Source organism: Oryzias latipes, chromosome 10 (assembly GCF_002234675.1).
Source record: "Oryzias latipes chromosome 10, ASM223467v1".
Taxonomy (NCBI): Eukaryota; Metazoa; Chordata; class Actinopteri; order Beloniformes; family Adrianichthyidae; genus Oryzias; species Oryzias latipes.
The window spans coordinates 2,330,415-2,354,200 of NC_019868.2; the positions used below are offsets into that span (position 1 = coordinate 2,330,415).

At 43.2% G+C, this 23,786-nt stretch overlaps 1 protein-coding gene across 1 annotated transcript; it reads right to left on the reverse strand.

Moving 5' to 3' along the window:
* Positions 1-1,896: 1,896 nt before the first annotated feature.
* On the reverse strand, positions 1,897-9,909 carry LOC105353704 (paraneoplastic antigen Ma2-like). The gene is made up of 2 exons (XM_011473146.2): positions 7,082-9,909; positions 1,897-3,100 (listed from the first exon to the last, which is right to left on the reverse strand). Exons 1-2 carry the CDS (start codon positions 8,613-8,615, stop codon positions 2,604-2,606), a joined length of 2,031 nt encoding a protein of 676 aa, XP_011471448.1. The 5' UTR covers positions 8,616-9,909; the 3' UTR covers positions 1,897-2,603.
* Positions 9,910-23,786: the final 13,877 nt, after the last annotated feature.

Here is a 23,786-nt window from a genome sequence, read left to right on the forward strand (position 1 = left end):
TTTAACCTTCAGCTTTCAAAGGCAAATGCAGATAAATTAGACAAAAAAAAGAAAATATTAGGCTTTTATTACAAAAAAACAAGCTTTTCTGGCAGGGAAGGCTGTTTCAGATGCAAAAGAGGACCCCTTCTCTTTTTGAAACAGAAAATCAATCAGCAGTTGTCAGTTCAAACTTCCTGCAGCACTTAAACTGCTAAAGACAAATGAACTGCTAATCTGTCATTTTATCTAATAAGCCAGTGTGCAGTCGGGTGCTTACCGATGAGCTCTGTCAAAGCTGTTTAAGTATGGAGAACTTCAGAGCTTCTTGAGCTGCAGCAGATGCCAAGGTGATGGTAGCAGTGGCTGTTTTTAGAGAAGGATTCTACAGCAAATAGGCTGTGCTGTGATAGCTGACATATGAGTCAATAAAAACATTAAACCTCCATAGTGCGTAATTCAATGCCGTTTTACATCATTTACACCAAGCATTGTTCTGTCCTTACACAAAAGGAAATGGACTATATGTCAAGTTTAAAGTTAAAGAAAAATCATTTTCTTCTGATCATTGTAGGTATATTCCCAGCCATCTACAGCTGTTACAGCAGAAGCTGGATTCCAGAACTGATTTACCTGGGCTTTCTTACCACCAATCGTTCATGACAATTTATTCTGCTGAAGTGTTGTTAACTCTTAAGGCTGATGTACACTGGTCTGCAGTAAGTCTCCGTTGCATTGACACAGAAAAATAGAAGGTTTATTGCTAAATCTGAATGTTAACATCACCACCGTCATGTTTCCGTCTGACATCCATCACTCCACAACGGAATGCAAGCTTAATGCAGGGGTTCAATTTCCAGTCGGTTGATGCATCAACTTCACGGAAAAAGGCCAGAGAAACGGGAAAAAGGTCAGTGTTTCAAAATAAAACCTTCGGTTGTACTTTTAAAATAAAAATGTATTAAATTTCATTGTACATTTAAGGTGACATGCCCAGATAATCACGCACGTTAACCCTGCGGACAACACCAGCTTCCATTTTTGCCATGGACGACAGACTTTTTTTGGAAGTACAAAACAACATCATTTATAACACAAAACATGCATTTTACAAGGACTCGTTGAGGAATGGGAGGGCATGGGGCCTAATTGCAAAGGTTTTGGATGAACTACTTTACATGAGGGTGGCAGGACAAACCACGCTTCCGGTAGCCAGGGGCGAGGGACCGGAGACGCAACAGAGACAATGAAATCTGATGGTCATGAAATGGACTCTTCACGCAATGCAAGGGAAAAACACTGCATACATACCAGTCTAATTTGGCTTTAGACTTTAAAGAGTGCACATGTTTAGTCTGTTTTTTGCCCACAACACATTTATAGACCATTTCAATATTTTGGGTTTTACTCACTTTCTTCTGTAGCGCCCGTCCCATGTAATAAACTAAACGGTAAAACTCAAATACTGTAATACTATGGGCGGGGCCCTGGGTGTGATTTTTATGGTTTGGTGCCGTCACAAATCCCTTTAACTTCTAAGTGTTTTGTAGTTGATTATTGTCAAAATTAAATAATTTCCAAACATACTTCAAATCTAATAACTTAAAACTTTTCCTCGTTTACCGTCTCCAAACTTCAAGAAAAACACCTTCAAAAACTCCAGACAAGAAGTGTCGTTTAAATAAACTGAAAATTTAGCTATTAAAACAAATACAAAAATCAAAAACAAAGTATGAATCTTAGTTCACAAATCCACAAGAAAATGGGAAAATAAAAACACTTACAAACTCAAAAAATGTCCCTTTTTAAATAAACAAAATACCCGTTGCAGGCCTGTGTCGTCGCTCGGGAGCGTTGAGGTCTAAAACGTATTGACCGCTTCACTTAGAAAGCAAAACAAAATAAGCACGTGCAGTGTTTTTTTTTTTTTGTACTCACAACCTCCTGGTTCAGTCAGTGCGGATTCTGGTGTATTGACTTGGAAATGAGTGAGGGAAAGGAACTTGACCCAAACTGGAACTGGACTCTTGTTCAATGTTGACTGAACACAACCCGGGTCCCAGCGGGAACTTTCTGGATCTCCGTCTGATGCCCACAGGAATACCCCAAGAGCGCGTCCTGGTCCTTCAGCAGCATTTCATATGCTCTGAACTCCTTTGGCGAACTCTGCATCCACCACCGTCAGAGAATATAAATCAAGCCGAAACTTGAACCACGCTTCCAGCTTCTGTACGTAGCCTGTTCGACACGCACACACTTTTTTCAATTGTCCCGCCCTCTAATGTTGTGATTGGATTAAAATCCAAAACCCAACCAATAACACTCACAGAATCCGTTGACAGACAATCTGACATCCAATTAGGTTAGCCAACACATTGAGCACCCTTTATACACTCACAGTAACTTAAGAAAAATAATAAAACAAATAATAAAACACTGATAATACTTTAGATAAATTCCTTGCCAACAGTTTAACTTTACATAGATAACTTAACTGTTTATCTAAAGAGAACTTAAACAAATATAGATATTTTTTATAACAAATACTATTTAAATGAACAACTGTTTTTTTCTTCTTTTAAGACCGGGCTACATCCTCCCCCTTCTAAAAAGGGTAGATGCCCTCATCTAACACAAAACTTCTTACCAGATGTTTTGACATGGGTGTTCTTATGACCAGATATTTGCTTTGAACAAATTCGATGTTCCGTCACTGGGTCAACATCAGTAGATGGGGTATTTAGGTTCAACTGAATGACCATCCCATGATGAACAATGGTGACTGGTTCCTCTGTTGCATGACCTGGTTTATCATACGTCAAGCGAATTACCGGCTTGATTTGTCGCTGTGACTGCCTAATAGATGTACCTGCCTTACGATCAGTTTTCCTATTAGATGACGGACATTCTGGTTCAACATCTGAATCGGTTCTGTTGGTTTCTGTCTCACGAGCAGAGTGGTGAGGTTCATCCTCAGATGACTGCTCTGTAACATGTTCATCACTCTGTTCACTCTCAGACAAATCAGAGTTGTCATGGTCAGAAACTAGACATGTCTTCTGTTGAGAATGAGTTAAAAGCTGTTGATTCACTTCATCAATATCAAAAGACGGACCTTCACCTTCTTCCTCCAAGTCCGACTCTGAAAAGGAATAATCAGATACCTGTTCTGAAAGCAAGGGAGGAGGTCCCTTATCTGCCCTGACCTTTTCCAGCCTTGTTACTGGACGGGGTGAGAGGTTTTTAACGTCTCTCTGAAACTCTGGCATTCTCACAAGGTAACCAATCGGTAGAAGGTGATCTCTGTGGAGAGTTTTAACAGCTCCACCACCATATTCTGGTTCAACCTGATAAACCGGAAGATTGGGCAACTGTTTGACTACCACATAAGGAGTTGACTTCCATCTATCTTGTAGTTTATGTTTGCCTTTCATCCCAAGATTTTTTACAAGTACTCTATCGCCCATCACCAATGGCTGACCTCGGACACGTTGATCATAACGAGACTTGTTTCTGAAGTGAGTTTTGTCTGCAGTCTCCGTGGCAAGTCTGTAAGCTCTTTTGAGATCTTGCCTCAGCTTGTGGACATACTGTGAATGAGAAAGCTCATCATCTTTGTCGGGATTTATCATGAAGCAAATGTCAACAGGAAGTCGTGCCTCTCTCCCAAACATCAAATAATAAGGAGAGTACCCTGTAGCTTCATTCTTAGTACAGTTGTACGCATGTACCAACTTACTAATCTGCTGACTCCAGTTGTGTTTCTTTTCTCCCTCTAGTGTACCCAACATAGACAAAAGAGTTCTGTTAAAACGCTCGGGTTGAGCATCGCCTTGCGGATGATAGGGTGAAGTATGTGACTTCCGGACTCCCAGCATAGAAAGAAGCTCTTTTATCAATCTACTTTCAAAATCTCTGCCCTGATCTGAATGTATCCGGGCAGGAAGTCCATAATGCAGAAAATATTCATCCCACAACACTTTAGCAACTGTTGATGCCTTTTGGTTCTTAGTAGGAAATGCCTGTGCGTATCTCGTGAAATGGTCGGTTATTACTAACACATTGGCAATTCCCCTGCGATCTGGTTCTATCTGCAGAAAATCAATGCAGACCAGGTCTAACGGCCCCTTACTGGTGATATGATGTAATGGCGCAGAACGCTGAGGAAGAGTCTTTCTTGTAATACACCTTCCGCACGTTTTGATGTACTGTTCCACATCAGAAGTCATGCGTGGCCAATAAAATCTGCCTTTCAGTAGATCAGAAGTCTTCTCCACTCCTAAATGACCACAATCATCATGCAACGACCTTAAAATTGTTTTTCGATACCTTTCAGGCAACACTAGCTGTCTGCTTCCACTGTCCGTTTGTGTTTGTCTAACTCTGTATAGTATTCCATCTCTGATCTCTAGTTTTGAGATCTCTCTACAGAGTAAAGCAACATCCGGAGGATCATTTTTGCCATGAACCGGCACATTGCCAGCTTCGATGGCTGATTTCACTGGGCCAATGCTCAGATCTGTGTCCTGAGCATACTTGAGATCTTTTGGACTCAACTGATCTATGTTGCTTGTACTCAAATTCACTGGGCAAACATATACATCAGGGATACCTTCTGGCGGAGCTCCCAGTTGATCGATGTACCTTGAAGGTACTCCAGAGTCACTTGTTGCACAAGACCATTTACACAGTGCTTTAATACCAGAGGGTGGTATGACTGTCCAGTCAGTCTGAAGTTCATCCTCATGTTGACGTGACAGTAAATCCGCATCTACATTGTGACGACCGGGTCGGTACTGAATGGTAAAGTCATATGTAGCCAAGGCCGCTAACCATCGGTGTCCAGTTGCATTCAGCTTGGCAGAAGTCAACACATATGTGAGCGGGTTGTTGTCAGTCCTCACAGTAAATTTAGCTCCATACAAATAGTCGTGAAATTTATCAACGACTGCCCATTTCAACGCTAAAAATTCTAGCTGATGAGCTGGGTATCTCTGCTCAGAGTTGCTGAGTTTTCGACTTGCAAATGCTACAGGCCTGAGGCCTTCCGAATACTCTTGATTTAGCACTGCACCTAACCCACTCATGCTGGCATCAACATGCAAGATGTAAGGTTTAGTGGGGTCAGCAAATGACAATACTGGGGCATTCACTAAACAGTCAATGGTTTTTCTGAATGACTCTCTACAAGATTGATCCCACCGTTCTCCGAAGGGTTCAGTTGCTTTGAAATATGGCCTGGTGGAGTCTGCGCATAGCGGTTTACCTTTCTTTTGCGTTGGCGGGTAACCTTTTGTCAACTCGGTAAGTGGGTGAACTATCTGAGAATAGTTTGCAATGAATCGGCGATAGTAGCCACTAAACCCAAGAAATGATTTAAGGGTCTTAAGGTCAGTAGGCTCTTTCCAGTTTTTCACTACTTCTACCTTCTCTGGATCAGTAGTGATTCCTTTCTCTGAAACAATGTGACCCACATATTTCACACGAGGCTGACAGAACTGACATTTATCAAGAGACACTTTGAGTCCAACCTCCTGAAGACGGTCAAGAACTTTGAGAAGACGGTGCTCGTGTTCTTCCAGAGTTTTTCCAAAGACAATGATGTCATCAAGATAGACTATGACTTGAAGAAGGTGCATATCACCAACAGCCTTTTCCATTAGCCTCTGGAACGTAGCTGGGGCTCCTGTTATGCCCTGAGGCATCCTCTCAAATTGATAAAACCCGAGAGGGCAAATGAATGCAGTCTTCTCCTTGTCTTCTTCCGCCATTTCAATCTGATAATACCCACTGCGAAGATCTAACACAGAAAACCACTTACTACCGGTTAAGCAATCCAAAGCGTCATCAATGCGAGGCATTGTGTACTGGTCGGGTATGGTACGCCTGTTTAGGGTACGATAATCGACGCACATCCGCACAGCACCATTCTTTTTTCTCACTACCACTATTGGCGACGCATATGGACTCCGCGACTCTTTCAGAATACCAGCAGAGAGTAATTGCTGTATGTGTCTTCTAACATCATCAATGTCAGCAGGTGCCAAACGCCGTGATCGCTCTCTAAAAGGGGTGGAGTCTTTTAGGCGAATCTGATGTTTCACACCTTGGGCTAGACCAACATCCCACTCGTCAAGCGAAAAAACCTTTGGCCTGTCTGATAATTTCTGTCGCAGCCGCTGCTTCCATTCTTCAGGGACCGGTGAATCTCCAAATTCAAACAGTTCAGGATTAAGCCTATGGCTTGGTTGGTCAGATAGATGAGGCAATACTGCTGTGTCTACCACATATATTTCAGCAAGGACTGTTCCAACCTGAATAGAGGTGGGTTTTTGGGATTCGTTGTGTAGCAGTACTGTAAAACTATCAGGGTCAATGTTGTTGTCTGGAAGCACTCCTGGTTGTACTAGTACTCCAGTTGGGAGTTGTTGTACCTGTGGGTTGTCAACAAGAACCAGGTTCTTAGCAGCGGATTCAGTCTTTTCTACTTTACAGGTGGCATATAGGCTCTCACCCGGTGCTATGTAAAGTGAACCTGGACCTGGCCACTTCACCTGTCCAACCGTTTCATCCTCTGAAATAACGGGTGGTGATTGAACCTGTGATTGAATTTTGTCATACACTGCCTGTATTCTCATGGAATGGACTTTGGGTTTGCTGCCACTCTCATTTACAATATCCCATAATCTGTGAAACAGAAAAGCATTTGTGCCTACTATTACAGGTGCCTGTTGGCCATGTTGAGGCTCTGGACATATGAGAGCAAGAACACTGACGGGCCCTTTAACCCCAGACATGTCCTCTGGAAATTCCATTTCAACAACCACATATCCTCTATAAGGATACTCAGAATCAGCAAGACCCCAAATAGAGAGTTTGGAGATTGGTTGTATGGGAACATGAGGTAGGTGACTTTGGTACCAATCCTCAAAGATGATAGTTACATTGGAACCTGAATCCATAAGTGCATCACATAAAATGTCATTAACTTTAATGTTACAGATGGACGATGGACCAACCAGTCCTGTCGGTAGCTTAGCATCAGCTTTAGGGGCTTTCATTGTATTCACCCTTGCCTTGCACTCATCTGAATTTTCGACACCCTCTTTCTGCTCAGTCGTAATGTCACGCACTTGTCGTATGAGCTTTTTGATCACTTTCTGTGCATTTTCAGGGGCTGTACATCTGACGGACACGTGTCCATTCTCACCACATCTGTAACAAAAAAATCCAGTACGCTCATCCTTGGATGGCGCTCTTCGGGAGACAGGTTTGGTGTTTGAAGCTGCTCTGCCTCTAACAGTATCGGTCCAACCTGGCGCACTAGATGCTGAGTTTACAGTCATCACGCTCAACTGCTCTTTGAGAGTGTTTACTTCTTTACGCAACGACTGTATTTCGGGGTTGTATTCACTTTTTGATTGTTTTCTCTCTTTAAACTTCTTTGCATGATGCTCTGTAGCTGGTTTAACCAGCTTGGTTCTCTGCTCATTGAGCTTGGCTTGCAACTCTTCCATTTGAGCCTTGAGATCGGTATGTGTATACAGATCTAAATCTGGCTCTTGCTCAACCTTCACTGTGTGTACACGCGGTCGAGGTGTAGGTTTTTGTAGACTACGCCTTACAGCTTCACGGTCTTCCTCTACCCGTATCTCTGTTAACAAGTCTAAAAAAGTAGGGGGTCTGTCTCTCCTATCTCGGAGATTCAACTGAAGCAACATTATGTCAGACTCCGTTGCTCCTTTGATAAGCTGCTCGAGTCGAACTTCATCAGCTGCACGACCAGTTAAGCCACCTTTCTGAATGACTTTATTAAGCGATCGCTCCAACCGCCGCAAAAACTCTGACAATCGCTCCCCTGACTTTTGATAGAGTGACCTAAAAGACAAATAAAGGTCCTCTCCAGTTTCTGTAACTCCGAATGCATTTTCGATAGCCTGAATGTATTCCCTATGCTTAGCATCAGGATTTGACAAACGAACTGCTTGAATGATCTCCAGAGCAGGGCCTTTCAGACTTTCCACCAATCTGCGTCTTTTCTCTTTTTCTGTACATTCACATTCTTCCACCATTAACTTTGCCTGCTCAAGCCAGCCATCTAAACACTCCTCACCTAATGGAACAGGGCTTACTCCTGAGAAAGTTTTTAACCGGCGATAGTTATTACTTTCTGTGGGTTTGGTGGATCGGTTTAGTACTTCACCAACTGCACGAATGATTGACTCCGGACTGCTGTTCCACGCAGTACTAGGAGCACACATTGTTTGGATATCATCCATGGTTTTACCTTCATCTTGAAGAAATTGAGCTAATTTCACAGTGAAAGTATCCTCGTCATTCACTACAGACTGGGCTATCACTATAGTCCACTTGGTCTCTCCTGTGGGCGGAATCAGTTCGGGGGGAATTTTAGAAGGATCTATGACTTCCCGACATTCACACAACAATGTTACAGTCTGATTCTTAGAGTCAAACATTTTCCCTCTAACTCTCACTCTGCCAAGTGCTTTTATAGATTGCAATGTTTCCTCAACATTAGCTGTGGGTTCCTCTTCCGGCACACCATGCACCATAAGAGCATGTTCTAAAGCCACTCCCTCTCCTCGACACCAGTTCGTTAACTCAAGTTGTGTCATTGTGAATATTGAGTCTGGTCACACACTACACTGTTACTAGTCAGCAACTAATTAAATGAAAAAATTACAAAACTTTTAAATGTAGCAAAAAGGGTTAGTTGAAACTTGAAGAAAATTATTTTAAATAAATCCCAGCGGTGCCTCCATTTTATGTAGCGCCCGTCCCATGTAATAAACTAAACGGTAAAACTCAAATACTGTAATACTATGGGCGGGGCCCTGGGTGTGATTTTTATGGTTTGGTGCCGTCACAAATCCCTTTAACTTCTAAGTGTTTTGTAGTTGATTATTGTCAAAATTAAATAATTTCCAAACATACTTCAAATCTAATAACTTAAAACTTTTCCTCGTTTACCGTCTCCAAACTTCAAGAAAAACACCTTCAAAAACTCCAGACAAGAAGTGTCGTTTAAATAAACTGAAAATTTAGTTATTAAAACAAATACAAAAATCAAAAACAAAGTATGAATCTTAGTTCACAAATCCACAAGAAAATGGGAAAATAAAAACACTTACAAACTCAAAAAATGTCCCTTTTTAAATAAACAAAATACCCGTTGCAGGCCTGTGTCGTCGCTCGGGAGCGTTGAGGTCTAAAACGTATTGACCGCTTCACTTAGAAAGCAAAACAAAATAAGCACGTGCAGTGTTTTTTTTTTGTACTCACAACCTCCTGGTTCAGTCAGTGCGGATTCTGGTGTATTGACTTGGAAATGAGTGAGGGAAAGGAACTTGACCCAAACTGGAACTGGACTCTTGTTCAATGTTGAGTGAACACAACCCGGATCCCAGCGGGAACTTTCTGGATCTCCGTCTGATGCCCACAGGAATACCCCAAGAGCGCGTCCTGGTCCTTCAGCAGCATTTCATATGCTCTGAACTCCTTTGGCGAACTCTGCATCCACCACCGTCAGAGAATATAAATCAAGCCGAAACTTGAACCACGCTTCCAGCTTCTGTACGTAGCCTGTTCGACACGCACACACTTTTTTCAATTGTCCCGCCCTCTAATGTTGTGATTGGATTAAAATCCAAAACCCAACCAATAACACTCACAGAATCCGTTGACAGACAATCTGACATCCAATTAGGTTAGCCAACACATTGAGCACCCTTTATACACTCACAGTAACTTAAGAAAAATAATAAAACAAATAATAAAACACTGATAATACTTTAGATAAATTCCTTGCCAACAGTTTAACTTTACATAGATAACTTAACTGTTTATCTAAAGAGAACTTAAACAAATATAGATATTTTTTATAACAAATACTATTTAAATGAACAACTGTTTTTTTCTTCTTTTAAGACCGGGCTACACTTCCTTAGCTTTTTTTTTTCTCAAACTATGTTTTAGTGTGAGGATATGCCCATTTGTTTGCTTTCAGTGATGCTTTATTGGTTTTTGCCATGTTTTGTGTTTCCTCCTGTTGCAGCCTCGCCAGGTTGAAGTTGCTAATTATCCACCCAGTCTTAATTTAAGTTAACCATCCTCAATGTATTTAGGTGTCTGTGTCGTGGGTCCCTCCGGGAAATAAAGCAGAGGAGCCAAGGTGAGAGTGTTCTTTCCTTTATTCAAGAACCCGAGCACTTCACTAGCTCCATGCAGGGCACATCAGCACATGTCACCTCCGTCTCTCTCTTTTCACTTCCTGTGATGCTCCCTTTTAAATGATAAGCCCCTCCTATTGGGCGTTGCTCTTCATTATTTTCCGGGAACCATCACAGGTAACAGTCTTACACTCTCCAGCAAGACATATTTAAACATAAAATACATAACAGTGTGGGTACCACCACCATCTGACGATGCCACACCGTCACAGTCTGCTTTCCAGTTAATTCTTGTTCAGTTTCACCCTTTTTTTCCATCCATTGTCTTTCATTTTTATGTATGTTTAAGTTTAGTCATGAAAGATTTGCCTTTAAGCCATCTCGCTTGATCTCATTAATTTCTAAATGTCAAAATAAGGCAGCAGTTTAGCTCAGGCAGTAGAGCAGCTTGTCCAACAACCGAAGGGTTGGTGAATCGATCCCAGCTGTTGCCCCCTGAGCACGGCTGGTCTGCAGTTCACCGCTCCCCCCAGGGGATGGGTCAAAATGTGGAGAAGAATTTCCCCATTGTGGGATAAATAAAGTATCAATTATTATTATATAGCAATAATGACTTCAGTTCTGTTCTGTTACTTGTTTGCTCTCTTGAGTTAAGGTACAGTTTGGTCACATCCGTTGTATCTGCTGTCCTAGAAGAAATTTAGACCAACAAAGAGAAAACATGGCAAACAATAGCAGATGAGAGTTATTTTATCTTTTTTGTGTATTTATGTTTCTAACTACTATTGGATTCTGTGGTCTAGGAAAGTTATCACACATGCTTTACATTATGTACTTTTCTCTGTATGCATGTGTGTGTTTAAAAAGAGAGCAATGTCCTTAAGCAACAAGGTTGTATTCAAAAAGTGTGCTGTCAATGAAACTGTGAAAAAACATTCTCTTTTAGATTTTACAATTGTAAATCTTGACACATAAACCGAAGATGCCTTGGAGAAACGGTGATATTTTAAATCTGAAGAGAATTTGTAGGAGAGCAGAGAGAAAATTTAGAAAAACTAATTTACCAGTCGACTATGACTTTTTAAAAGATCAACTAAAAACCTACAACCACGCTGTTAAACAGGCAAGGACACTTTATTTTTCAAATCTCATCACAAGCAATAAACACAACCCCCGGTTTCTTTTTAAGACTATTGATTTTTTACTAAACAAAGATCTTAATAAATCCATCATGCCTCACTCACAAACTGCATGTGAGGACTTTGCTGACCACTTCAGGAGTAAAGTCAATGCTATTAGATCTAACCTTCAACCGGTACAAGACAGTAATTCTAGCAGGTCGGTGGCATTGTCTTTACCTGAGGAAACACTGGAGAGTTTTGTCCTGGTTGATGCAGAGATGCTTGGTAGAGTTTTTTCCCAAGCAAACACTACAACCTGCCTTTTAGACCCTATTCCTACTTCTCTTTTTAAAGCATTTTATAAATTCTTTGAGTCAGAGATTTTAAACATAGCTAACTGCTCTCTTCAGACGGGGGTCTTCCCCTCTGCCTGTAAGACGGCGGTGGTGAGGCCCCTTCTGAAGAAGAGTAACTTGGACCCAAAGATCATGGACAATTACAGACCTGTATCCAACCTACCATTTTTAGGAAAAATTATTGAAAAACTTGTTTTTATTCAATTACATGATTTTTTAAATGAACATAATGTTCTTGAAAAGTGTCAGTCTGGTTTTAGGACAAATCACAGTACTGAGACGGCCCTTTTAAAAATTTTAAATGATCTCAGACATAATTATGACTCGCAGAAACTTTCTGTTCTGGTGCTGCTGGATCTGAGTGCCGCCTTTGATACAGTGGATCACCAGATTTTAATTGACAGACTTAGGAGTCGGGTCGGCCTCTCAGGAACTGCTCTTAACTGGTTCCGCTCCTATCTCACAGACACTTTTTTGTAAGTATGGATACTCGTTCCTCAGGAGTCCATGAAATAGGTTGTGGGGTTCCCCAGGGTTCAATCTTGGGTCCAATACTTTTTAACTTGTATATGTTGCCTCTTGGGGATGTCATCAGGAGACACGGCGTTGACTTTCACAGCTATGCTGATGATACACAGCTTTACATCGCCGTGTCTCCTGATGACCTTGAACCTGTCAACACTCTTTTAAACTGCATTTTAGATATAAAGCTGTGGATGGCAGAAAACTTCTTGCAGCTAAACCAGGACAAAACTGAAGTTTTAATCATTGGTCCTGAAGACAAGAGAGAGATGATTTTAGCCAAACTTAGGAATTTTAAATCTTCTCAGTGTGTGAGAAACCTGGGCGTTCTTTTTGACTCTGAGCTGAATTTTACTCCTCACATCAGAAACATTGTGAAAATAGGATTTTATCATCTCAAAAACATTGCCAGAGTCCGCCCGTTCCTCTCTCTTGCCAGCACAGAGATTCTAATGCATGCTTTTATTTTTAGTCGTTTAGATTACTGTAATGCCCTGCTCTCTGGTTTACCCAAAAAGTCGATCTCAAATCTACAACTTCTACAGAACTCAGCGGCACGAGTTCTGACGAGAACCAGAGGGCGGGAACACATTACACCGGTTTTAAAATCGCTGCATTGGCTCCCTGTGCATTTCAGGATTGATTTTAAAGTTCTTTTAATGGTTTATAAATGTTTTTATGGTCTTGGGCCCTCTTATTTAAATGATATTATTTTAAAATACGAACCCTCGCGGACCCTGAGGTCCTCTGGCACTGGCCTCTTAGTTGTCCCTAAGGTAAGGACCAAGACACATGGTGAGGCTTCATTCTGCCATTATGGTCCTCGCCTGTGGAACAGCCTGCCGGAGAACCTCAGGGCCGCAGAAACTGTAGAGGTTTTTAAGAAGAGGGTCAAGACCCACCTTTTTAGTCTGGCTTTTATATGACTTTGATCATTCCTTATGTCTTTTATTATTCATCTATTTATTAATTGAGGTATTTATTTACATATTTATTTATTTATTTATCTATTTATTTATTTTCTTGTAAGGGCTATTATTATCTTTGTTTCTAATATGCAATTCTTTTTATTGTTATTTTACCAATGATACTTAGGTTATGTTTTAATCACTGACGTTTTTTATTTTTTAATTACTAACATTCTTATATCTTATTTTATTTTTTATCTTTTTCTATTTTTATTGTTGTTATTTTATGATCATTTTTATTTTTTATTCTGATGTTTTTTACTCCAGTGTTTCCTCTGGGGGATCCATCGTTCTTGGGCACCACCAGCTTGACCTGTAGGGCGTGCCGTTGCTGTGGTGCCCGTTCTGGTTGGGCGGGCTGGGGTCCCACTCTGTGGTCTAATAGCCATGGATGGGGCCCTGGGCTGCCCTGTGTTGGGCGGGCGCTGCGGTAATGGCCCCTGTGGTCCGGCTGGGCCTTGGAATGAATGGATCCCCATGATATTCCTCACAGCAGTACCAAGCCAGACCTTCTTCAACTGCAGTTATTTGTTTCTGTTCACTGTTCTACTGGGGTAACTGGGTGGGTGGGGATGGGGGCGGGGGGTGGTGAGGGAGGGGTACCTTCTTTGTGGGATTGTCCTTTGTTTTCTGTTTTGAACAACTTTCATTTTTTATGACTGTTTTATCTGTTTTTATGTTAAGGGCTTTGTGTTTTTAACCAAAATGAAAGGCGCTATATAAATAAATAAAGTTTGAGTTTGAGTTTAAATCAGACTCCATACTCAGCGCTTCACCATTCTTTCATTCCTGAAAGTGGGTCCAGAGATGGTTTCACCAGACGTCTCAGGTGGGACAACAAAATCCTTTCCAGCACTTTAGCTGCATGGGACGTGAGGGCAACAGGACGGTAATCACTAGGTCCAGAGGGTGCAGTCTTCTTGTGGACAGGAACCAGACATGCGGTTTTCCAGGTGGCCGGCACCTTCATCAGACTGAGGCTCAGGTTAAAGAGGCGCTGGAAAACTGTGGATAGCTGGGCGGCACAGGACTTCAATATCCTGGGGCTGATGCCGTCCGGGCCAGGAGCCTTTCGTTGATTAATTTTTTCCAGCTGTCTCCTCACCTGGTCGTCGTCACAGTCATTGGGGGGGGGGCCGGGTTGGTGCAAGGTCGGGGGTGGATTCAGTCTGGAAGATGAAGGAGAGGGGGGTTGAGGGGGGGTTGCATAATGAGGGGTGGGGCGTTGTGAAGATGCCGGAGGAGGGGTGGGGTGGACCTGGGCAGTAGGAGAGCTAAATCTATTGAAGAAGATGTTCAGGTCGTTAGCTCTTTCTCTGTCGCCCTCACACAAACTAACATACTAGTAATGGCGATAATAATGATAATGTCGTTTAGCAACATTTATGTTAGCCAATAATAGTTGGTAACACGCAAGCACAGCACACAAAGGTGAACATCCACCTGAACAACAGTCACTGGTGCACGTAAGCTCTAAAACAAAATATAAATGGGAAAGAAGGCAACAAACACCCTCATTAAATAACAAAGACTAGATCGTTAGTTTGGACACCACAATCACTGCCCAAACATTTACTGAATAGCTTAATTTAAACATAAACTAAGAGAAAAAACCCAAAACATACCCAATATCAGTAAAAGCAAATAAAAACATTTCCACATACTCACACACAGATATACACTATTAAAAATCACATGAGCATTTAGAAACATCTGTGCTTTGAACAGGGAATTCCAAGAAAGATGGCCTGACAGGGTGTGAGTGGTGAACCCAAAGATTGTTTTTAATTGTCTTTGCATAAATGTCTTTGCATAAATGCACAGTCAACCTGCACTTTGCTGATGGTTACTCCGTTCCATACAAAGCCCAACAAGTCAAAAGAGTGGAGCAACCCTTAAACAAGTCACATGCACATGATCAATCAGACAAAGCAGTAGAGGGTTCCCCTGACTAGTGGGTCAAGTGCTTTGTTCTGAAACAGGAGTAGTTTACAGTCATGCTGAAGACCCGCTGCGTGGCGAGAAATGATGATGCACTGCTGTACCGATAAAAAAGTGGAAACTCTCAACCAAGAATCTACTTTAGGGGCAGATCAGTCTATTGGTTCAACTTTGAGTAGGGAAGTGCACACACCTGAGCAGCAACAAAATTGATTACTTCAACCAAGTTAGTGCTCCTGCTCCTGTTCTTACTACCACATCATTCATAAGATTAATGACTTCATCCTCATCAGCACCACTTTAAGTATCTTGCAAAACACTGGTCAAGAGGTCATGCTCAGACTGACTGAGAGACTACACGAGAGTTGAACAATAAATTAGAGGAAATGAAAAGTTCTCCAACTCCTACCACAGTGGTAAACATTAGAGAGGAAACTTAAATGGTTCTACCATTTACTTAATTGGTTCTACCATTTAAGTTCCCATTCAATAGCCTTCCTTGCCTCCTCTTGTCATTTTAGTGATGGTGCCTATATATATCTACCCTCTTCTGCACAATCTAGAAAATGTGTCACTATGTCCCAAGGGCACTGCATACACTGTAGACCAGGGGTCGGGAACCTATGGCTCGCGAGCCATATATGGCTCTTTTGATGGTCACATGTGGCTCGCAGACAAATCTTTAATTATAGTTTTTTTTTTTTTCATTAGACCAGTCCTTCTCAGGCGCGATGCGATGCCAGAGGCGCGCAGTAGTAGCAGTGCTTAGAGAGAGAAATCTGCGCCAGCGCTATCAGTTACTATTATCTATTATTTCACAGAGTTTGTACCAGCTGGAAACTTGTGAATTGACGTGCCTAAAACTGCGCGCTCCCGTCTCTGAGAAAGAGCGCGCAGATGCGGGGACGGGATGTGTGAGGGAGAAAGCAGAGGGTGGGGGTGAGGGGTTGTGGGGACAGCAGGTGAATCGCGCAGGGATTATAAAAACGTAAAACCCGCTGCCTGTCACCCACTGCGGCGTGTGAGTATATGTTTGGCTCCTCGTCTGCATGTGATCAGTCTTTGTCACATCTACAGAACATTCAGACCTACGATCACGTTTAAAGTCTCAACGCCTGAACGAAGCAGAAACTCACCACGTAACTACCACGAGAAATACTCATCATTTATTAGCAACAGAATAACAATGTTATTAAAAAGAATCCACAGACTTATTGTACTTTAAAAATGTTGAAATTAAATCAAATGCACACATTCATTTGTATATTTAGTTTTAAACAAATTGTCGCGGACTGAGTTGGATGGCTGTTGGGCCGCGTTAAAAGTTCTGGAGTTCATTGAACGCGTCAAGCAGAGATCTGATTGGCTCTCAGTTCTGTCGCTCAGCCTGTTGTTAGGTAGTTTGGACCAATAGGGTTCAGCTATGGGCCGAATAAGGGAAATGGGAGGGCTGCAGCGGTAGCAGGGGAATATAAAGTTGGGAGAAGCGCTCTCGTCTCGGCGGGAGAGATTCAGGAGTTGCTGAATTAATTGAACGGCGTTTGTTGCGGTCTGCAGTAAACGGAATAAAGAACTTTAAAAGAGGTTAAGTCTCCGTGCCTCAGTGTGGGGAAGGGACACTACATTATTGTATGGCTCTTTCGAAATTACATTTCAAAATATGTGGCATTTATGGCTCTCTTGGCCAAAAAGGTTCCCGACCCCTGCTGTAGACCCACCATTGGCATTATCTATATTTATATATATATACATATATACACAGTCCCTGACAAAAGTCTTGTCGCTTATCCATTTTGTAGAAACAAAAGCGTATAACCTCACTTTTAATGAATCCATTGGTTTTAGAAATGTCTCATATGAAAGCTAAAACCCTCCCAAATTATGTTCAATGTACTAAAATAAAATTGCTTCACTGAAGAACACCCCCATACTGGATGTAACCCCAGACCATGATTTTTCCACCACCAAACTTAACTGTTTTCTGGGTGAATCTTGGGTCCATGCGGGCTCCAGTTGGTCTCCTGCAATATTTGCGGCAGCTGTGATGTAATTCAACTGAAGACTCATCTGAGAAATCCACCTTCTGCCACTTTTCCAGCGTCCATCCTTTTAGCAGGCTGTGGGCCTTGGCAAGTGCCACACGTTTTTTCAATTGCCTTTTGTTCAGTGCTGGTTTCTGGGCACTGATTCGACCATGGAGGCCATTTTGAGACAGAATTCTACAAACTGTTCTGGTTGACACAGGGACTTGAGGTGACCAGGCCTGGTGGAGCTCTGCTGCAGTGGAACAGGGGCTGGCCTTGGATTTTCCAACCAACAAACGGTCCTCCCGAGCAGTTGTCTTGCGGGGTCTGCCGGACCTGGGCTTGTCAAAAACATCTCCAGTCTCTTCAAATCTTTTTCTTATTCTTTGTACACATTGAAGGTGTCAGCCACCTCAGCAGTGGATCTGGTCTTCAGCCTCTTGAGAATCAACGCTTTGGTCTCAGGGTGAATCTTAGGCATGTTGTCAGAGGTCAAGTTGCAGTTGATGTGAAGGCCTGGTGTGCTGGGGTTCTTTTTATACACACCCACTAATTGATTGATCAGTAATTGATCACAGGTGAGGCTGTAATCTAAGATTGGGTGCATCATATGACAAGGCCACAAAAATTTTGTCTTGCCAAAATGTGACCTTTCTGTGTTCATTAAATGATTAATCTTTCTTCAGTGAAGCAATTTTATTTTAGTATATTGAACATAATTTAGGAGGGTTTTAGCTTTCATATGTGACATTTCTAAAACCAATGGATTCAGTAAAAGTGAGGTTATACGCTTTTGTTTCTACAAAACGGATAAGCGACAAGACTTTTGTCAGGGACTGTATATATATATTAAATATGTGAACTGCTCTTTCAGACTATTTACTCCATAAAGCTTCAAATAGACAAGTAAAGGTTTCGATAAGTGACTCCAAAAGGAACCATTTTATAAGGAACATGGTTAAGGTTTATTGAGTTGATTTTGCACCCTGCTGTGATGAATAACAGTGGTGCAAAAAAGTATTTCTCAGTTAGAGATTCTGGATGAAAGAGGGTTGTAAGGTTCATTATTGATACACATCAACCGTGAGAGACATAATGTAAAAAGAATCTAGGAAACTATATTATCTGATTTTTAGAGATGAGTATGTGGCTCCTTCAAGCAAGAATTCTGTCCCTCACAGACCTTTTACTTCTTCTTAAAGAAGCTATTTTATCCTTCACTTGTTACCTGTATTAATGTCACCTGTTTGAACTGGGTATTTGCATAAAAGACACCTGTCCACACCGTTAAACTGTCAGACTGCAACCCCCTGACCATGACCAAGACCAAGGAGCTGTCAAAGGACACCGAGAACAAGATTGTAGACCTGAACAAAACTGGATTGACCAGTCTACAATAAGCAGCAGCTAGATGAGAAAACATTAACTGTTGGAAAAATAATTGAATCATGTAAGAAATGCAAGATCACTGGCAATATCAATGGGGCTTCATCCAAAATCTCACCTGGTGGGGTACAGATAATCTAGAGCAGTCTCAAACTTGCGGCCGGCGGGCTATTTACTGCCCCCAAGATGATATTTTTTGGCCCCCGCCTTAATGTGAAAGTTTAATGTTAATGCGTCTCTCCAGTTTGTATGACTGACACCTTTCAGTGTTGTGCGCGGAGCTGACGAACCAACCAATCACAGTGGGGTATATGACTCTTGGGGGCGTGACATTGACCGGGCTTGAAAACAGGAGAACATTTTTTTTATAAACTTTATTAACTAATATTGCACATACAAAACACCAAACACAAAACACCACACTGTGTGCAAAATACAATTTTCACGTTCGCCAGGAGAATGAACAAAAAACAAACAAAAAAAACATAATAATAACAATGTAAAACAGGTTATGCAAAAATAAAACAAAAATAATAAAGGCAAAGGAATCTGTTAAAGTTTCAGGAGAGACCATGTTTCAACTGTTCTTTTTTTTTTTTTTTTGTTTGTTTGTTTTCAACTGTTCTGACAGCTTTTTTGCTTTTTTAGTGGAAGATTTTATACTGTTCACATACAGTACCAATTCTTTCTGAAAAACATAAAGCACTGTTTTTTTGTTGGCATATTTACACTTGTGAATAAAGTTTTTAGCCATTATTATAAGTAAATTAACTACATATATTTTATCTGCATTAAGTTTTTCTTGTGTAAAATACCCAAAAATAATATTCTCATAAAATAATCTATAATCTTCACATGAATGAGTTATTGTAAAATGTATCACATCTTTCCAAAATAGCTGAGTGAAAGAGCAATACTAAAAGAGATGAGGCACAGTTTCTGGTGAAGAATGACAAAATGAACAGTTTATGTCCAGATCTTTTTAAACTTGGTAAAGAAGTGTTTCACTGAATAAAATTTATGAAGAATTTTGAAAGAAATTTCTCTGATTTTATTGGTGATGAAATACTTTTGGGGCAGGATCCAAACCTTTTCCCACTGAATTCTACAACTAAAGCTGTTCCAGTATGAGACAACTTGCGGTTTTGTGGCAATCTCATTTTGAAACAAAGAACGGACACTTTGATTATTCCTGCCAGCTGAAAAACATATCTTTCCACACCACAACTCTGTTAATTTGGGAGGAGAACATGGAGTATTTGAAGAAGAACTGCTACACAGAAGCCTAACACCACCTGGGATGGCTCCAGTAACCAATGCAAATTCTGCAGGTTAGACATGCAGACTATAGGTGGACAGAAACTCAAAATATGACATCAGGTTACCTTGTATATAAATCAGCTACAGGAGAACATTTAAGGCAGGAAACCTGACAGCCCCCTCCCTAGAACACATTAAGAAGTTCCGCATGTTCCTTTTTAGAAAGTGTCTATTCTCTTGCAATTTTCTGAATACATGCAGTCAGTGCTGAACTTTACACGCGCTGGAGCATATTAACCCCAACCAAAACGGTTCTCCCGCTGTAGGTGGGTCAGATGAGGAGAATAAATGCCACACATCTACATGCATTGACAGCTAATGGGGCTTTAACATTAAAAACACGTGCGAGCAACAGCAAGATTTAGTCTTAGACACACTTAAAATACGTGTGGAAAATGCAACGATAGAGATGAACTAGCGCCTCGCCTGGATCATTGATGAGACCAGGCGATCACAGGATGGGTGAGATGATGGCGAAGCCACAGTGAGACTGAAGGAGAACAGGAAGTTGGAGTTGTTTTTAACAACAATTTAGTTTTAATATGCCTCTCCCCCTTAGTAGTATGATCAGTGTTATTATATCTTTTTTATATATTTTATACATTTTTATATATTTTATTGGTTTGTAATGTTTGTAGCCTTTTTGTTATCAATAAGTATTTTTAATGATTTTAATTGATTACTCAAATACAAAACCATCAGGACACGTTTCCCATAATGCATTATTTTGTAGTCATCAGGGCAGCTTTCAGTCAGCGCAGTACAAAATTTCCAGCTGTGTACACTTGGGTGGGGGCCTTGCTCCGCCCCTTTCTGGTGATACTTTTGTAATAATTGACAGGTGATGTTGGAGTAAAAACAAAAACATACGTCACACACCAGGGGATCTGCGCAGTGTTGTCTACCTGGGTGATCACAAACACGCTTATTGTGCATCTTAGCTGCACTTATTTGGTGTCGCCAACATGAATTTCCATCCGTTTTTGAGCTGTTCTTTGATCTCAGGTATCGGTAACGATTCTTCTGATCTCCAATGAACGGCGCCCGTTCTTTTCGGAACCACAGTTTGAATTCAACTATGAAATTATAGGAGTGGCTGACTGGCTGCTCTACAATAACTTGTTAAACGCTTTCCTCCAAGTAATGGAGACTGGTTCTGTTATTAATTCTGGAGGCTCTGAGGGTCCGAACGGGGAAATGAACCCCGAAGGAAGATCCGCCCTCGGCCCTGTAGAGGATCTCCCCTGCGGTCAGAAACATCATTGAAGAAAAATCACATAGTAGGTTCATGGACATTTGGCAGGAAAGGTTAGACACTAGCATGCAAAATTTACGTGCACGCCGGGGGACAGTCTACCAGCTGTCCCCAACTTACCCCCTTCCTTATATAACCTCATATTAGGGTGAGGGGGTGGGGGGTCTAGCCTGCGATGCGCCTTGGGGGGGGGGCTACTTGGGAGTGGCCCCCCTCCTATGGTTGCCGTATGGAGTGGGCCCCCCCTCTTTCGGTTTTATTTGCACCTTAGACATGTAGGGTCCTTGGTAGGGGGGGTGCTTGGACATCACTGCAAGCAAGCAGCAGATGTCCTCCTGGCACCCTACCCGCCAATTTTAACCGCACCTTAGACATTTAGGGCCCCTTGGTGTGGAGGGTGAGGGGACATCACTGTGAGTAATCAGGAGATGTCCCCTTAGTGCCCTACTCGCCAATTTTAACTGCACCCCCCTTAGTACACACACCCCTCCCCCTTCAATATATACATTCAAACATAAACACACACACATGCACACAAACACCCTCTCAAACACCCATACACGCACACACATTTTACAAGGAAGGTGGGACCTGGGTCCATCTGTCCCCTACCCCTTCCCTGGTGGGGGGTGCGGGCCTCTTGGCGATGGCGGCCGTGTCCCTTGGGTGCCGGCTCCCTGGGCCCGGCGGTGCTCTCTCCGCACGGTGGGGGGTTCATATTACACCTGAGCCGGGGGTGTTCGTGTCCCTGGGGGGTGGGTCCTGGTCCTTGCCCCTGGACGCTGGGCCCCGCCAAACTTCCAACATGGCCGAGCCTGGTCGGGCCATATTTATAACATCCCTTGTGGGCCGCCCTTTTTTCCCCGGGGTTCCCCCCTCCTGGGCGGGGGCGGCGGGCCCCTGCCTTGCTCCTACCTGGACCAACCGTGGGCCGGGTGGGTGGCTGCCTGGAGTGCGGAGCGGGTCTCCCTTGGGGGGTCCTGGCTCGTACCTGGGGTCGGGGCGGGGGGATGCCCGGAACTCCTGGGTGGTGGTGGGGTGCTCGTCTGGGGCTGTGGGCGTCCCTCTCCGGTGGGGCCCTGCGTTGGGCTCTTCCGGCGCGGCGGGGGGCTGCTTTCCTGGCTGGGCTGGGGCGGCGCTCTCTTTCCCTCTGCGCCTCCCTGCTCTCTGGCTCTGGGGGCCTCGCGGCGGTCCTGCTGGCCCTGGCCTGGGTGGCGGTCTTGGTCGCCCGGGGGGCGGTTGTTCCCTGCCTGTTCCCGTGTGGCGTTGGGGGGGCTCCGGCTGCCGCTGCTGCTGCGGCGGGGGTATGGGTGTGGGGGTGGCTGGGCGCTCCTCCTCCTTCTTTTCGCATTCCACCATCCATTTTAGAGGGGCATGGGCACTCACCTGAGCACAGGTGTTAGCTCACCTTTGCACTAATAGTTTGCATGATTGAATGAAAGATTTCACACTAGTTGATTTAAAGGCATAGGTATGCGTTCGTGAACACTATCTGTTTTGTGTGCATGTTGACATGTGGACATTTTTGCGGCTAGCAGGTGTGTTGGTAATATTTGGGTGTGGGTGAACAGGCCCCGCCCTTTTTGTACTACATTTGAACCGTGCCGTAACGATAAACAGCCAGTAAACCTGCCTGCTCTATGCTGCTTCATGGTCTTGCCCCCCTTCCCCTCCTATTATCACCCTCCTACCCCCCCCTCTCTCTGACGTCCCTCTCTCTTCTTCCCCTCTTTCTTTTTCCGTCCGGTCCAACACCAAAGATTTTCAAACATGATTGAAATTAATAAAGTTTGGCCTCAATTGCGAAAGGGGTTTATTCAGACATGCCTTTGGTTTGTCTGAAGATGAATAACCCCTCTTGTTAAAATAAAATATGTCCAACACAAGAGGCCCTCAGCTCTCATCTGTTTGCCTAGCTGTTGGACAGGACAAGTTAGAAAAAAAAAAAAAAAAAAAAAATTTACGTGCACGCGCCATAACACCTGGTGCGCCTTTTATATGTGTGAAATACTTAGACTTGACAGACCCAGATGCTGGAACCCGGAAGAAAACCCAGGAGTTGAGAGGTAAGTAAGAGGTATTTAATTTACGACTGGTAATATTGATAGCAGACTTGAAGGATTGAATCAGATGAAGAGAGTTCGAATTCTTGACTTGAAGGCGAGGCGTGGCTGGAGGGTTCCAGAACACCAAGGCTTGTGCAGGAGACGAGGCGTGAAACCAGGGATGACGACGCTGAACAGGTGAGTACTCGTGGATGAATAATCCTGTAGGCAAGGCGTAGGAAGGATTAGCGAAAGGCAGTTAGACATGAACAAGATACGGGGTGGGGGTTGACGGGTCTGGGTCTCCGCTGAGGACATCGGCGGTTGCCCCGGCCGGTTGGCTGCCTCGGTCCCGTCGAGGCCTGACCAGAGCTCTTCTTAGGCCGGCGTTTGGGGGTGGGGCCTGGGCTTGCTCCGGGGGGGCGACGCTTTCTGGCTCCTCTCTCTCTGTGTGGGGTGGGTGGTGCCGGGCCTGGGGTGTCGGCGCCTCTGGGGGTGGGGCCCCTGGGCTGGGTGGGCCTTGCCCCTTTGCTGGGGGGGGGGGCTGGGGGACAGCTGTTTGACCACTGGGGGACAGTCTACCAGCTGTCCCCAACTCACCCCCTTCCTCATATAACCTCATATTAGGGTGAGGGGGTGGGGGGTTTAGCCTGCGATGCGCCTTGGGGTGGGGGGCTAC